The sequence below is a fragment of the Balearica regulorum genome, chromosome 17, assembly GCF_011004875.1.
Source record: "Balearica regulorum gibbericeps isolate bBalReg1 chromosome 17, bBalReg1.pri, whole genome shotgun sequence".
In the NCBI taxonomy this organism is placed as follows: Eukaryota; Metazoa; Chordata; class Aves; order Gruiformes; family Gruidae; genus Balearica; species Balearica regulorum.
Genome location: NC_046200.1, coordinates 8,227,520 through 8,243,908, shown reverse-complemented (window position 1 = coordinate 8,243,908; position 16,389 = coordinate 8,227,520). Strand labels below are relative to the sequence as shown.

At 43.2% G+C, this 16,389-nt stretch overlaps 1 protein-coding gene across 21 annotated transcripts in view; it reads right to left on the bottom strand.

The window, feature by feature from the left end:
- Window positions 1–16,389, bottom strand: part of FBRSL1 (fibrosin like 1) — a 551,083-nt gene that overhangs the window by 395,784 nt on the left and 138,910 nt on the right. For all 21 annotated transcript variants that reach the window (XM_075770082.1, XM_075770095.1, XM_075770098.1 and 18 more), the window contains exon 2: window positions 4,991–5,191. In XM_075770082.1, coding sequence (XP_075626197.1) covers window positions 4,991–5,191 — 201 coding nt within the window. The remainder of the gene's footprint in view (window positions 1–4,990; window positions 5,192–16,389) is intronic.

Below are 16,389 nucleotides of genomic sequence, written 5' to 3'. Positions count from 1 at the left end.
TCAGACTGCTTCTCTCTACCTTGGGAAAAGCCCCACAGCCTTTCAGTACCACCACCACACACAAAATGGGGTCAAGAGTATGTAACTGGTTTGAAGACAAGCTATCAATTTGCACCTAGACATCAAAAATCCCAATGTGCATCCTGGATGGAAAATGACTTAGTGTATCACCTTTAGCTCAGATCAGCAGTAACCCTGAGCAGTGTTCTCCTGGGGAGGCGTGAAGGGTGTTAAATTCATCAATGAATGTTGGATAACGAGCTGATGAGCATCACAGAAAAATCACATGAATAGGTAATCAAACATGTTAATGTAATTTAGCAGTTCCAGTCCAGCAAGAGCCACAGCAACAATATACATTAATCATCAATAATGTTCAGCAGTTTGACAAAGGCTGGGGAGTGAATGAGACGCAGGAATTAACTCTGCTTTCCCTCCCTCCAGGAAGCTCTGCCGGAGTCACGGAGATGTCACACCTCCAGAGCAACATGACAGCGTTAGCTTTCTTGCCCTTTCCTCCCATGCTCCAAACCCAGCATGCTATTTATGAACACTAAATACATGCTATACCACCCTGTTCTCCTCAGCTTCTTTGAGACTCTTCCTCATTTTGGGTGATTTAAACAGTGGGTGAGAAAAGGAAGGGGGAGGTGTAAGACACTCATCTTCATGACAAATGACTATGTGCAGAACTGAGTGTTATTACAGCCACATTTAACATGTACACATACTCAATACACCGTGATGCTCCCAAGCTAACCGCAGAGCTTAGGTTAAGCTCACTGGAAATAACAGAAACTCTTTCCTATTAGCTCCAACTCTTTTCAGGAGGTCAGCTCACTTTTAGTCTGCATACCAGAAATGGCAATGGGTCCTGAAACTCAGAAAAACTCCTCCTGTTCTACATCCAGGGTGACCCCAGGCTGCTCAGACATTCAGAGGAATAAGCAACTCCAAAAATGAACCCAGAAAAGAGAAAAACAGCTCAGCTAAGGCTAATGAAAGACAGACTCAAAGTTCAAAGGGTAACTCTCCAAAAACTAGATGAATTACTTAGGACAACACAAGGAAGCGTAACTGGAACTACACGGTTTCATCTTACATCTACCTCTTACTTCATCTAAATGAATTATACGCCCAACCATAGAGGAATCCTTTAAAGAGGCAATGGGCTCCTCTCCCCCAACAGCACTGTCTGCAGCTGCGGTGGGGATTCCTTCCACAAACCCCTGGGTTAGTCTTGGAAATGGCTTTTAAAAAAGGCAATGACTCAATTTCCAACAAACACTCCTGCATTAGAGGCAACTACACACACTAAAAGGGGCAAGCTGTACTGCAGGCCGCTCTGGCTACACTAAAATATGTCACAGCTTTAAACACCTTCTCATTCCTTGACATGGCCCTGATGTCTGTGGGAGGGTTTGATTCCCGTCCTAGAGGAGCAGTTTCAAGTCAGCACCTTTCTCTGCGCACATGTGTTGAGAACAGCCCCAAATCCTGACAAATCTTTGGCCAAAGGACCTATGACTATTTGAAGTGCTCTTTTTTCCCTCTGCTTGGTTACAGCAGGAGATAAATGTGTTTGAATGATTTTTCTATACAGTTGGGGTAATAGGCTGGAAAGGATAGATTGGCTCTTGGAACCCTCTCCCCATGCCCTGAGGTACAAAACCACCAAATATTTGGGAGCAAATAGTAATCTAGATGCTTTGTCAAAAAGGAGTGAAGAATTAATCTAATTTTCTAAACAAAGCAGACAACCTGGCACTCAAATCAGCTTACCACTTTGCACCTCTCTACAAGGATTAGCAGAATGCCATAATTATAATGCCCAATTTGATTTATTAGAGGAGGCTGTGTAGAAAAGATGACAATTCAGTAGCATTGTGAAGAGAAGGGATGAGAGTGTGAGGAAAGCTTCAAATTGAACAGTAATTTCTAAGCAACATCTCAATATAATTAGCATTAATTACAGTAAGCTTTCCAAATTAGGTATAAACCTATGTTTAATAACTGCGAGATGCAAAAATCACCCCCAAATTCCAGGAAACTTAATATTACAGCCAATTTGTCTAGACAGCTTGGCAGGAAATGCCAGAATTCTAGGTGTGAACTTTGTGGTTATTAAAAAAAGGAAAAATTATTGAACTTGTCTATATCATTTGCGTAATTAGTTTGAACTAAGAATAGCCTAGTTTGTTTAGCTTAGATTTTGTTGCTACTTTCATCAACCTTACAGACCTGAAAACTTGTCTGGTTTTCACAACTGTATCAACTAGGATAATAAAAGGTATTTTAAAACCCTCCCTTTTCAATAAAAGATGCATTTTAATTGTGACTTTTTTAAAGAGGCATGGTGTATTAATGAGTCACTCATCACAGGTTTTATTTTATACTCTTTGTGCAAGCTCCTCGCTCTTGGAGTTTGTTACTCATACTTACAGGGGGAAAAAAAAGATTAAACAATGAAAGATGAATTCAGGTTTTCATGAATGTGGCAGCAAATACCCTATTTAATCACTGATGGCAGCCAAATACTAGCCAGAAGAAACAGATAACAGTGTCCTCATTTTTCAGAGCTGAAATACAAATAATCTAAATGTTTGGTAAACTAAGGCAGCAGTATATAATTACAGAACCTGGAGTTTGGCCAGTGTAACAAAGCCTCTTACCCCAAAGGTTTCCAAGTGTCATGAAATCCCTAGTGGCCACAACTATTTGAAACTTAATTTTACATTTCATGTAGCAGATGTCAGTATTAACAACCCTTCCCTCCTCTGCAGCGGGTGAGCATCCGGCACTCCCCAGCTCCAGGGAGAGGGGACCCCCCAGCTGCCCGGCAGAGCGCGGCCTCACACCCCCACAATGGTGCAAATACCTGAAACGCACTGAACCCCCTGCAGCTGGATTTCAGACCTGAAGGAACAACTCTCTAACCCGTAGAAAGGCAGTATTTACTGAAGTCAGGCTTGCATGTTGGAGAGATTTTGGTGGCAATCGAGACCTAATGAGCTCCTGCGGTGCTCCTTGTTTCCATACTCAAACTGCACCACTCTCAGTTCCATCAACATGAGCATTTGTAAGGGACTAGAGCAGAAAGTGAGCCAGCTTTATGTATACTTTGCAAGGGTCGCTGGATTGGTATTTGGGGCCTTTTCATGTATATAAAAAAACCTGACACAACAGCAACTTTACAAAGGCAGAGGAGCTGATGAAGCACAATGCCACAATCCTGGTGTAAGCAGCAGGCAGGAATGCCATCCTGCACCATTGCTTCTAAACCTTTTATATCAAAGCCAGGGACCTCTGGTGAAATACACGCTTAGCATTTTGTGGGTTTGGACGCCAAGAAAAGGATCCTAGTTTCTCAAACTTTCAACGAAATTAAAATGTGCATCTATTCAGCCGTAATAAGAAGTCATTTTAATTGACACATTTAAATTAACAGAGTGAATATTTGTGCACAAACTCATTGCACCTGTAACCAGAGGGGGAACTGATACCCTATCCCTCAACCACTAGCAAAACCAAACAATAAACTCGATATATTTTAACTACATATACACTGTGGAGTCTAAAACCAAAACATTTGTTATCACTTTGGGGACTTAAAAGAAAACAAACCTGGCAAATATTTTACTAGGAGTGCACGGTTACATGATTTGCTACCTAAATGTTTGTAAGAAGAATAGTACTAACATTTTACATAAGTTATTTGTACTGAATTATTCCAACTTTTTTTTTTAAATCAAAAGGAAGAAAACAAGTCTGCTAATTTGTTAATGAGAACAATTAGCTCCCAGAAGCGTGGAGCCATAAGCAGACCATTAGACTTTCTAAGTTAAATGTGATGAGCCCTTCTGAACGAATATGCTACAACACAATCACAAAAGATTGTATGTGGTGGTGAAGTTATGCAGTGGGTTACCTTAGGTAACCTTAACGACCCTTTCAAATTCTAGAATATCAAAAGACTGAAAAACCACTTCCAATAACTGGACAATTCAATCTTTCGTTGTCTGGCACACATACAGAACTAGTTTCACAGAACAGAAGGTGTGCTTGGGTTAAACAGCTCTTTTTCTCTGCACCATAGAGAATAAAAAACAGCTTTTCATCATAGTTCACTTCTTAGCTCAGAAAAAATGCTGGAGGGTCAAGTACACTGGGTCTTCCCACTGGCTGCCGTTTGGCACCATGTTAAGGGACAACTGGGAAAGTGTTTGTTCATAGATATGGGCTGCTGTGCCATGTGGATTTCAAACTGATGAATGAGCACTGAGTCACCAACAAATCTCCCTGCTGAGCAGCAGTTAAGTGATAAATAGCCTGCCAGCCTCAGTGCCTCTTCTTTGTCACCTCCCTGGCTCTGTACACACTGCAGTTCAGATGGGAGTCTCCGCAATCGTCCCCTCCAGCATGACAACTCTTAATTCATTAATGCTCTACCACATTTTAGAAGGGCACAGAGAAAAGACTCCCCAGAGCACAACTTCCTCCAAACTGACTTTCCACTTCTAAAATACATAAATGTTCTCTCCTTCTCAACATACTGTTTTGGGGGCACATGAACTCAATTCACGAGATGGACATATTCATGTTTGCAACTTCCAGGTGCACATTAACAAGCACGTCTTCCCCAAAGAAGGCTGTGATCTGACTGATGATATCTACTTGTGTTCAAGACTAAGAGCCACAAACCTATAGTGTGAATTACTGCACGGTCTAAAAGTTGCAGGATACAAGGGAGGTCCTGCTCCTTCCTTCCTACACTACCCACTACACCTGGTCTTCCAGTTTTGCTTATGAAACTTGCCCACAACAAAGATTTGTGCACTTGGCCGGAAGCCTTTTAAGAGACATTGTTTTCACCAGCACAAGCTACCGGAGAGGCCAGTTACATCAACAACCCCAACCTACAGGCACGACAGCATTTTATAGCGCCCAATGCCATGACACAGTTGCTTCAGACGAGAAATGATTTCCCTACCTGTTTGGATAGCTTCAAGGGGAGTTTCTTCTTCATCCGTTCTTTGCCTCTTTCTGCCTCTCTCTCGGAGCTCCCAGCATCATTATTATGGCCATTTTCACTCGGCTCAGCAGACACACAGTTTTCAGACTCTCTAGGTTTCTTTCCTGGATGCCTCTCCCATTTCTCCTTCCGCTCCTGAGGCTTTAGCGACATGTCCTTCTGTAAAGGAGAAAATAAAAAAAAAATATTAAGTTCTTTAAGTTCTTTGAGACTGGTTTTAAGCATTAAGCAGTATAAATATTGAATAAACACACAAACAAGACAGTATTTTCTTTCCAGAGATGACTTAAGATGAATAATTAGGCACGCACAATACAAACAGTAATTTTAGATTAGATTAGGATGAATACTCTCCAGGCTATGTGTTTGATTAATTTCAGAGATGCTGGAACTGGTTATGAAAACAAGTTTGCTTCAGATTAATTCAAGAACCATATGTCTACAGCACCTGAACAAATCAGCATGCTGAAGGAAAGCCTTTAACTGTTCCACTGAAACAGAGGTGGGTTTTATTTTTGTTTTGTTTCTGATCTCAGAAAGCAACGTATCAGACCCCCCTTGGGCCTGACAGTCTCTGATTCACAGTAGCATTCATATGGAGAAATGCACTTCTAAAGCCTACCATGCATTCAATAAGCAAGCCCCGATCAATGGGATCTAAACACATAACAGAGGTTGAACACTTCTAAGTGTTAAGTGTCTGCCCTGAATCAGGACTATAAGATACAATCTAGGCATAGTTTAAAAGGGGGTATGTCATGTCATAATGATTAACACAGGAATTGAGATCAGAGAAGGGAATTACTACTGCTATCCCCGGCATCTTTGAGGACTGAAAGCTGAACTCTTGGTGACAATGTATCAAACTCTCCCCCTACACACACCACACAGAAAAAGTTAAAGAAATAATATACCAAATCACTATGACATTAAGTCACTACAGCTAGATAAATTTTTCCCCAATGCCTTTTTTTAACTGCTCAAGGGTAAAAACTAAACACTTTTTGGAATGTTTTGCAAAATCTCTATCCCAATTAATTTTCAGGTGAGGCAAACAGATTAGGAGATCCCTTAAAAGCAGGAGATACCTGTTTACCATGCCAAAATTTATCAACTTCAGCCACAGAAATTTTTCTAAATACCTCATCCCCTCTTTTCTAAATGCCTCGCTTCTGACTCAAGCAATTACATCATGGATATTTGTATCCTACGTGAATGGAGCTCACAATACAACTCGCTCTCAAGGCACACACCTTCAGTACTCCAAAAGAGCTCATGAAAATCATTAGCTCTCTAGTCTCTCAAAAACTAAAGCCCAACAAAAAAAGAAAATGAGGAATTGGGATGAAATGCCCTGCTGATTGCTCTAGATTACTTCCTCCCCCTCTCTTTTAATTAGTGAATTGACTGCCTCAGTGTGTAACATGCTGATTCAACTCCAAATCACTCACTGCTTAAAGTTACCCTTCCCCGGGAAGCGAGATGATGTGCTGACACTTTAGGGTCACAGAGACATTGCAATTTGAATCACGAGGATGAAATACATGCAGCTGTCTCCTATTCCAACCCAGGCTGAAAGACAATCAGCCAGCACCCAATCTCTATACACCTTGCGCAGGGGTTCTGTGTGGCTGGCAAGCTCCTCTTAAAGCACACATATATACACAGCAAGTTGCAAACCCCTCAGATACAACCCCCACCCCAAAATTAACATAAGTGGCACTGTCTCAGAGGCACAGAACACACCAGAATACAGCTCAGCTTGCCAAGTCCATAACTAGTAAAAGAGCAAGGAAAACGATTGTCTGGTATTATTCTCCATGAATGATAAAAAGAGGAATACAAATTAGTGTTCAGTTGCTCACTTTGGGTTTTAGTTTTAAGATAACACTCTAAAGCAGCAGTTCAAGACGCCACTTAAAGAAGGTCACATTGTCCTATTTACAGGGAAGTTGCTGAGATAGAAATCAAAATGCTAAGCTTTAGTAACTAATCAGAAACTAGTGCAATGGAAGTGACATCTGTTAACCGATACTCAGCAAAACATTAGAAACAGAAGTCACCAAAAATGTGCACTTCTTCATAAAGCCAGATGCAGCTGCAACGCGACAGCAGACGCATGGAAGATGCCGCACGAGATGACATGGGCCCCCGATAAGGGAGAAAGGAGGCTGTGGCAGGGGAATGCCACCACCTGAAAGCATGAGCAAGTAATGCACTCCGGGCTCAGTGTGTAATACTCACTTTTAAGGATGCTTTCAAAGATAGTAAATGGCCATTTTGGTTTAAATTCTAGCTGGCTTCACATGGGGACTGGGCCTCTGTTAATGCCTTGGGGAAAGCCTTCCCTCAGTACCCACAGCACACTGACTGCAGGTTTTAGACGATTCACTTCACACATAGCTAGTCTGAAAATCTGTGGGTTTTCCCCTCACTGAATCCTACAAAATTTCCTACTTAGAAATTTAGCTTTTTGTCTCCATTTTGTTTGGAGATTTAAAGGTTTGTCTCATCACTGAGCTACTAGCAAAATTAATTCAGGGAATACAGTCATAGCTGGATCAAAGCCAAGGAAACAATGCATTCACTTGTAGTGCCATTTGCATCCAAGAATTTCAAGCACTTTCCAAACAGCCGTGAATTAAGACCGAAGCCCTGGTAGCCGAGGCTGCTGCTTGCTTCTGGCGGGAGGAAGGCAGAGAGAGGCATCCTCAGCTCTGCAGCACGTCTGGGGCAGCCGCGGGGAAGAAGCCAAGTTTCTTGGCCCTGTGACAAGAAAACCTATTCCACAGTCCCACTCCTGCCCATTTCAGCAGGGGATGCAGCTCACAGGACTTTTTCTGGGAACACAGGACACTGAACTCAGCTTCTCCTTACTGACAGAGGGTGACAGCGGGGCTGTTTTCTGTGCTGCTAAATGTAGGCCTCTTTGCTGCCTCAGGGAGAGAGCAGAAGGCTAACGGGGTTTCTGTTCTTGCCTCCTTTGTTTCATTTCTATTTACTAAAGTAGCCTTCCAGCGACTGCTCTTTTACCACAGTTTATGACCTCCAAGTTGGGGACCTCAGTACAAGAGCTTACTATTTTTGAATGTGCATCTGTGCTTGTGCATAGGCAATTGCTGAAAATTTAAGCACATGCAGAATAAACAGTGCATCACTACAGTGAACAACGCTCATTGATGCACCTTGACTTCAATCCAGAGATCCCAGCCAGCAGGTGAGACTGGCCTTCTGACAAACTGCTCCACTGGAGCCTTCCCCCCAGACAAGCCCAGACCAGCAGTTATTTTTTGCCCTTTGCACGTCACGTAAAGCCTAGGGGTTTGTGCAGCAACAATGTCTGAAGTCAGGCCCTGAAGTCAAAAGATCTCCATATCCAGCCTTGGGGTTGCCGCCCAACCCAGGAGTCAGCAGACCTGGCTGCCTTTGCTGTCAGGGCCAGTAAATCCCCTTCTCCAGGGAAGGCTGGTGGATCCAAACCCATTCTCTCTTCTTGGTTCCAGGAAGGAGATTGCCAAATCTTGTTCCAGAATACACAAAACTATTTTGTTCCTTACTACTCACTGCTTCCAGGGCTTTCTCCTACCTGTCTTCACTTAGGAATCTCTCTCACACCTTCCAGGGTAGGCTACAGCCTCTCCATCTGCAGCCCCTCGTCTGTCTGGGCTGCAGACAGAGAGCAGATGGTTCTAATCAGCTGTGTGGTTACAGATAAGGAAGAATTAGGTCTTTCTTTACAGCCTCTTTCTGGACAGTTACTCCATGAAACATACAGATTCTGTCTCCCTGCTTGCTTATTTGGATGTACAAATATCAAAGAACACTTCAGCTGAAAACGTAATTGTAGTACCCTCTCCAGCTCCACCTGGAATATCTTGCACACCTGTAGTTGGGAAGACCCACTGGCAAAGATTTCTGCACAGGCTGACAACCCAAGTATGTAACCCAGACTCTGCAACAGATTTTGAGAGTCCATAATAAAAATCTCTGTGAATTTTTCTTTCATCACTATTAGGCCCAAGCAAGTTAAAGTGATGCAATTGCACCTCTGCTTGCAGTGGAGCTGGCGACATCCTTAATCACTTGGAACACTCCTTCCTGAAAAGCCATTTTTCTTCTGTCACCAAGGCACAGCTGCAGCCTCCAAAAACACTCAAGGTGCACACTGCTCAGTTTATAAAGCAAGCTATGAAAAATGCGGGTGCATGGCCCTCAGCTCTAGAATGAGACCATTCTTAACCCTAAAATGCCACAGCAAGAGACTTTCGCACAGCAGACTCCACGTTGTCTGTTTGATCAGGAAATAATGATCAGCCCTAGAGGACCCTGGCGCAAGCTCACATCCACAGCCATCCGCTGGCTGGAGTTATCACTGCATGTTTGCTCAGCCCAGCTCAAACTCTGCCTTAATCCTCTGAGTTTACATAGCTCTTTTGAGATCTCAGAAAGCATGTAGAGAAGGGGAGGTTGGGGTTGTAAATACCTTTCATACAGAGGGAACACTTAAAGAACCTGAAAAAAAGTGCAAAAACCACACAGCTAGATGGAAAACCTTGAGCGTGCTGCTGGGGTGCAGAGGACAACAATAACACCTACAGTTAATAAAATAACTACCCTCAGCCCTCAAGCATCAGTTCGAAATGCAGCCCTGGTGCGAAATCAAGTCCATTACAATCCCCTGTCCCCAGGGCCCATCGGACACTGTAAGGCTCAGACACGCAGCCAAGGACTGGTTACACTCTGCTCCTGCCAGACTGCCTCTGCCGACTTTAGAAGATTATATGGGCTGATTTCCCAGAAGGGAAATAGCCTCCAACTTCTCTCTCCACAACCCTTCACTGCAGCATTTATTCCTTAAGTTGGGGAACATGAAATATCCCACTGAACATCAAACAGGAGAAGGATCCGTGTAAAGGAAATAGAAAAACCCGACCGCTGTCTCTAAAACTGACCCTGCCTGTCCCTGCTTCTGCCTCCAGCTTCTCTCAGCAAAATTGCAATGGAAAAGCCCCCGAGGATCTAAGCACCATCTATCCTTATATCAACTTTATCATGCAACTAGCAGTAGGGTTGTCAAATGCATTTGTTTAATAGTTCAGGGAGAGATCCTGGCTCATTGAGGAACTGAAACAGATTTACTTTTAATTTGGCTACTTTTAAAATATTCCTGTTGACATGATACCCAGTTTTTAGAACAGCAACGTAGAAAACAAATGCTGACTTAATATTCTTGTGCTTTTTAAGTAGACAGAGCACATTACAGATACAGACAGGACCTCTACTAGGGGAAATCTACTGTCCATTTAGTTGCATAAAGGTGACACAGGAGACAGTAATTCAAATGGAAAGATAATATTGGAAATATACATGAGAAACATACATGAAAGAAATTAACTTTAAGGCAGGGATTTGAAGATGAGTCTGTAGAGAGAGAAACCACTGCAACAACAGCAGCCAGCACAAGAAGAGATGAGTAGCCAACAGGCAAATGAAATGAGGTGAATAATAAGCAGAGAAAACAGGAATGGGATACGAGGTAACTTTACCAGAGGGTATCAGGTAGGACCACACCGAGGTGATTGAATTCGAACTCAGTGTGGTGAACAGGCAGCAAATGCAAGTGGAGATCTTAAAAATAAGCAGGAGTGCACATCAGTGGTGGAAGAGGAGAAGTTTGAGAGCTCAGCTCTGGAGAGCTACGGAGTAGAACGAGCACAGAGAGAGGGCAGCAAAGGGGAAGGAGCCGTGGCAGTAGGACTGGCACACAGCTCGGCACAGCAGCTTCTTGCTGGAAGCCCTGCCTGCCAGCCGACCAGCCTGGTTTCGCTCTCCCCGGAGCTCAGGGCACTTGGGGAAGCAGTCTGCCGGCACTTCCAGCCAGGAGCCTGCCATTTGCACGGATGGGGAAGTTCTCACTTTTCCTGTAATATAACACACGTTTGTTTTACTTTCCTTCCCTCCCTTCTCCCCCCACTGCGAACTTCACTAAAAATGTAACTCAAGCCCCTAGGCCTTTCAGCCAAAGCCACTAAAGCTCTTTTAAAAGGGAAGAAAGAAAAAAAAAAAGCGTGGATTTGAAGTGACTCTCTTGCTTTGACCCTACATTCAAGCAACACAATCAATATCAATTAAAATGATTGCAAATGAAATCCTTGCTTGTTTAACCTTAGACCAATTCTCCTTTCGTAGCTGACATATTCCAGATGAGTTTCGGTCTTGCTTTTTAAAATGCATCACGTTTGCTCTGACCCTGCCAAATCTTTAGCTCAAGAGTAAGATGACTTTTTGACAAGACAGCTTTGGAAATGTTAAGACATTTGAAGCTGCCACTGGTTTGCAGGTTTATGATACATGATTTAACTTAAAAATAAAAGTGGATGAACCAAGAAACTCACTGTAATTGAAACAGTCAAATTTATTACCAGAGGCTGCGTGCCTGTCACCTGTGAAGAGCTGAAGAGCAAGCTGCTGGTACTCTGCTAAATGCCCACTTGTTATGTCTCCCAAGAATTAAGACCTTTGCTGCTAGGACCTTGAAAACACCGTACCAAGTAGAGGCACCTTGGACAAATGTTACTTCAACACAATGTAGCCAACAATTACAAAAGGAAGGCCAGTGTCACTCTACTTTTAAATACATTTCAATTCAATGATTTTACAAGGCTTTGATTGCTCTTTCTGCTTGCACGAGACCTGAATGAACAATAATGGAGTGCTGAGCAGTAATTGGTTTAAAAAGCTAGGGAGAAAGGGGCTGGTCCTGTTCTCTTCCTTCTCAATTACCCGAGAAAAAAAAAAAAGTCCTCTCCCTCCACAGTAGTATCAGGTACTTGGAAACAGAGTGTTTAACAGCAATTTAGGGGACAAGCAAATTAAGAATGTATACAGCAAATATCTTCTCTTTGGTAAGAGTCAAGGAAATCTGCATGAACAAGAACATATGGTTGTCCACGTTTTTGGTATAAACTCTTCTCCACCATCAGCCATTGGGGAGATGGATACACAAAACCTACTGTTGTAAGCTGCACTCTGCAAGCTCAACAGGAAGCCAGCCGTGGCTTTCTCCCTCTCCTCCAATTTCCTCTTCAGAGCCTGCGGGTGCCTCACTGCAGAGAGCTGCACCCGTCTTCCTCGCTACCTACTAACAGACATACTGTACAGCTATTAAAACTCCCACAGGTGCTTGCTGTCCATCAGAAAGGAAATGATTCCATTTTAAGCCATCAGTATTTCCTCTAGTGATGGCAGTAAATGCCCGACGAGTGCTCACAGAATTACTGTCAGCGGAAAGTGTGTCAGAGAGCAAGGGAGCTTAAATGATTGAAGGGAAGCTGGGGCACCATTTTCAGGTAGATGAAATGAGGCATATTGCAAGCCCAGCCTGCCCAGCTTTTACAGGCTGCAGGAGTGCTGAAAGGCGCTGCTGGTGGTGCTCTGCAAGGCCAACCTGCCCAGCTTTCACAGCAGATAAAAAGCACGTTTCGGCTGAAGCTGCTTTCAGCCACGACCGGCAGCTCAGCCTGCCCAGTTTACATAGCATATGAAGGAGCTGGAAAAGAGCTTGTGCTTATCTGACAGCACCTACTTCAGCTTATTTGAGCGGCACCGCCGCACTGCTGGGTACAAATGCTGAGTGCAGAGTGCGTGCCTCCTGCAAACTCCCATCGTCTCGGTGAGAACCCTCCCAAGAGGGAAGAATTAGGGTGGCAGCAGCACCACACACTGCCCTCACATTCCCCAATGTTTCACAAGCAACAGGCTGTGCATAACACCTCCATTTTAAAGAATGTGATCTGGGGGACATCAATCTCAATTAACTTCCAAAGGTATCCAGCGAGTAAGCAGCACGGTCAGGCGCGCACTCCAGGTCCAGCGTTTTGGGGAGGCATTCCTCACGCGTGCCAATATTCAATGACACTGCTGGGCCCATGCTGCTGATAGGCAGCAATCACAAGCTTGTTTACATAGCAGCCTTTAAACACTTAATGTGAACTAATTCCCCCTTCTCCCCAGATTATTTAAACAAGCACTCATATTGAATTCAAACAGCTCCCATTGAGTGACAGAATTAGGATCTGAAGCAGCAGTTCCTTGCTTTAAGCCAGATGTGGCCATTTCATCACTCATTTCCAACCTTGCCAGGAAGGCAACTCAACCTCAAGTCCCCAGCTGCACCAGCTGGCCCCAAGCTGCTAAGGGAAAAGGCATGAGGGTCCTACCAGCACAAACTGGTACAGCAGCTGGATGCTTTCACTGTTACCAATTTTCAGTTAAACTAGTCAGAAAAAACCAAAAAGAACCATTGAGTAAAAGATGCCTCCAACCTATTTGTCACTATGGACAGGAATGCTTAGAAATACTGGCGCTCTCTTTAAAATTAATAACAAAAGGAGAAGACACAACTGTTTCAACCTCTGCTGAGAGGAGGATGTCATGCTTCCATGAGCTGGACTCTGGAAAAAGGAGTTGAGCCAACCTGAGGCTGGGCAGATGGGACTGGGCATATGGCTCATTTACCAAAGGCAGGGGCCTAAATTGGTCTCCTCCATCTATACTTCTGCATTTAAAGTTTTCATCTTCGTAGTGCAAATTATTTAACAACTACATTATGACTGCACTGACTACCATGCAAATAGCTTTATACTTAAGACTTAAAAGATATAGTAGGTAACTTGATCTTAAATTCAAGAATCTCCAGCCTGATTTCAAGCAATTCAAAGCTTCCACCCACTAAACACAAATGCGAAGTTTTAGTATATTTTCTAGGATTCCTGATTCAGCCACACGCGTTGTCTCCACTTATTTTTTGGTACATACTTTTAAAACATAGCCATGAAAAACGTACTGCTCTTAAGGCAGTAGCACCTACAGAATGAAAGCTCCAGACGAATCTCCCACGTGGTGACAGCCTCAAACACGTTCACTCTGCAAGTAGCTGCGGACGTTTTGAGACTCTGCCTCCAGCCTACGCTCTTTATTACCACCCTCCTAGGAAGGGTGCCATTCCCAAAAATGCTGCAGAAGAGGTATGAATGTTCTTCAGCAACAGCAGAGCAGCCTGCAAGCTCAGCTTAAACTGCAGTTTGACACAGCTTGCGTGAAGCTGATGAACACTGCGCTGAAAGAGATGAATGCTTGCAAATTCACTTCTGCCAACTCTACTGTAGGGGTGAGAGTCTCCAGAAGAAAATCCAGCCATATCCTGATCCCTGGTGCTCCATGATAAATTAATTCATGGTTAAACACTATGACACTAGAGGCATTTTTCACCAACTCTGCAGTTGCCCTCAGTAGTAGGCAACAATTTTCAGTTCAGCTGTCATGAGGTCTAGAATGTGTATTAAATAATTAGTCCTCTGGTAGTTTCTTTTGGCTAGGAAACAAATGGGAAGAAATATAAATGATCCAACAACAAGAAATATGTAGAAGCCAGCCATCTCCAGAAACAGCTGCCCATAGCATATTACTTCAACCTAAGGGGATGAGCAAGGTGACTTCTAGCAGGAGAGAAATGCCTTTCTAAATGTCTCAATGTCACATACGCTAATGAACAGGCCAGGACAGTGCATCTGTGCCACCCTCATCACCCTCGCTCCTCCTCAAACATGCTGCTGGAGAAACATAATGTACAACAGAGGTCTACAGCTGTCAGTCTCGCCAGCAGCTATGTTCTCCCACGCCGAGTGGCTTAGCACACCACGTGCTTGTGAGCAGCTCATCTATAACTGGTTTGCTAGAACAAACAAGCAACCAAATGTTTCCATATATCCTCAGGGCTTTCTAGAATAGTTCCAAATATTCTGATATCTGTGTCAGGAATGCAACATTCCTTTATTTCCTAGGCAATCGCTGAGAAAGGGGAAAGATACACTATAGTCACAGGCAATTTTGATGTATTCTATGTTACAAAACATTTTCAGTCAGAGAGCTCAAAGGTCATTAATAGATTTTCATATGTTTACAGACAGCAGCAATTTCAAGCTCTGTAATTTTAAAACTGCTTGTCAGTCTCTCAACTTCCAGCTGTTATTTCAACATTAGATAATGAACACAATGCAAAGGTTACACAATCACTTGAACCAGCTTACGCTGTAGATCCAGTCACACAAATTGTTATTAAATTCTAATTACACATATATTATTTTACAACTCTTATTAGAACAGCAGGGCAAATCTTCTTTTATAAAGAGATCAACAGTTTAGGAAAAGAGGCCAGAAAGGTTATTCTTTTAATGTGACAGAGTTGCCCCACTCTCCCTCCATCACCTAAACCACTGCTGATTTATGAGCCTCAGAAACAAAGCTGCACCTTGTTAACACCACACCAGTTGGTGCACATACAGCTATCAGCCCATATTCTGCTTAAGTGCTTTATAGATCCCTAACATACAGACATTGATGCCTACTTAAAATAATCATCTTTGATCAGAGGAAAAAAAAAGCATTTAGTGGTTACCCAGTGTACTGTCTGTATATGCTCCTGTTTTTTTCTTTACACAATTGCTTTGAAACTGAGAAGCACCCTCCAACACTTCAGAGATTTCTCCTAAGGAGAGTGTTGTTACCTAAGCTAAAGCTTTGCAAGATGTCAGGCTTCCATACCATGGATTTTTATTTTATTTTAATTTTGGACCAGAAGAAATCATTGTAATCACCTGATCTGACCCTCTTACCATGCAGCCAAATGAGCAAAATCACCCAACTGTGAAGTGCTCTTCAGGAAATTTTGGAAGTGCACTAGCAAACTACCCCATTACCAAACAGGAAAATCAGCAAATTATGTTTTGCTCTTGCCTCTCATTTTTTCTCTCTATTCCCAGGCAGTGCAAAGTGTTACCCACTCTGGTTTATTCTGCCCAAATCCAGCTGTCAGTCACACAGCATGTAACCTCAATGGGAACTGAAGAATCTCATCCCCAAGATTCAGCTTTGAAGCAGGACGGACCAGCAATGTCCCTTTGTGCGAGGTCTCCTGCGGTGACAGCAACGCTACCCTGGCAGAGCGATGTCTCTCTAATCCCCAGTGCATCCTTAGCCAGCAATGAATTTCACACTGGGAAATTCCATGCTTTGACATTAAATAATTCCAGCTGGGATTTTCAAAGGATAAGAGATAGGAGTCCAATCCCATCACATTCCAATAGGAAGCCCTTAAGGTTTGGTTTATTTTCCTTTTAAAAAGGAAACCCATATTTCATTCTCATTTCCATTCCAGTTTCCCCTGGGAGATGAAACTGAAAGCAAGAAACAGAGCGCAAGGGCAGTGCTAATGGGAAGGCAGATTTTCATGAGACTGACAAATGACAACACCAATTCTTGGGTACAGCAGTTTGCAACATGCGATACAAGAAGGAACA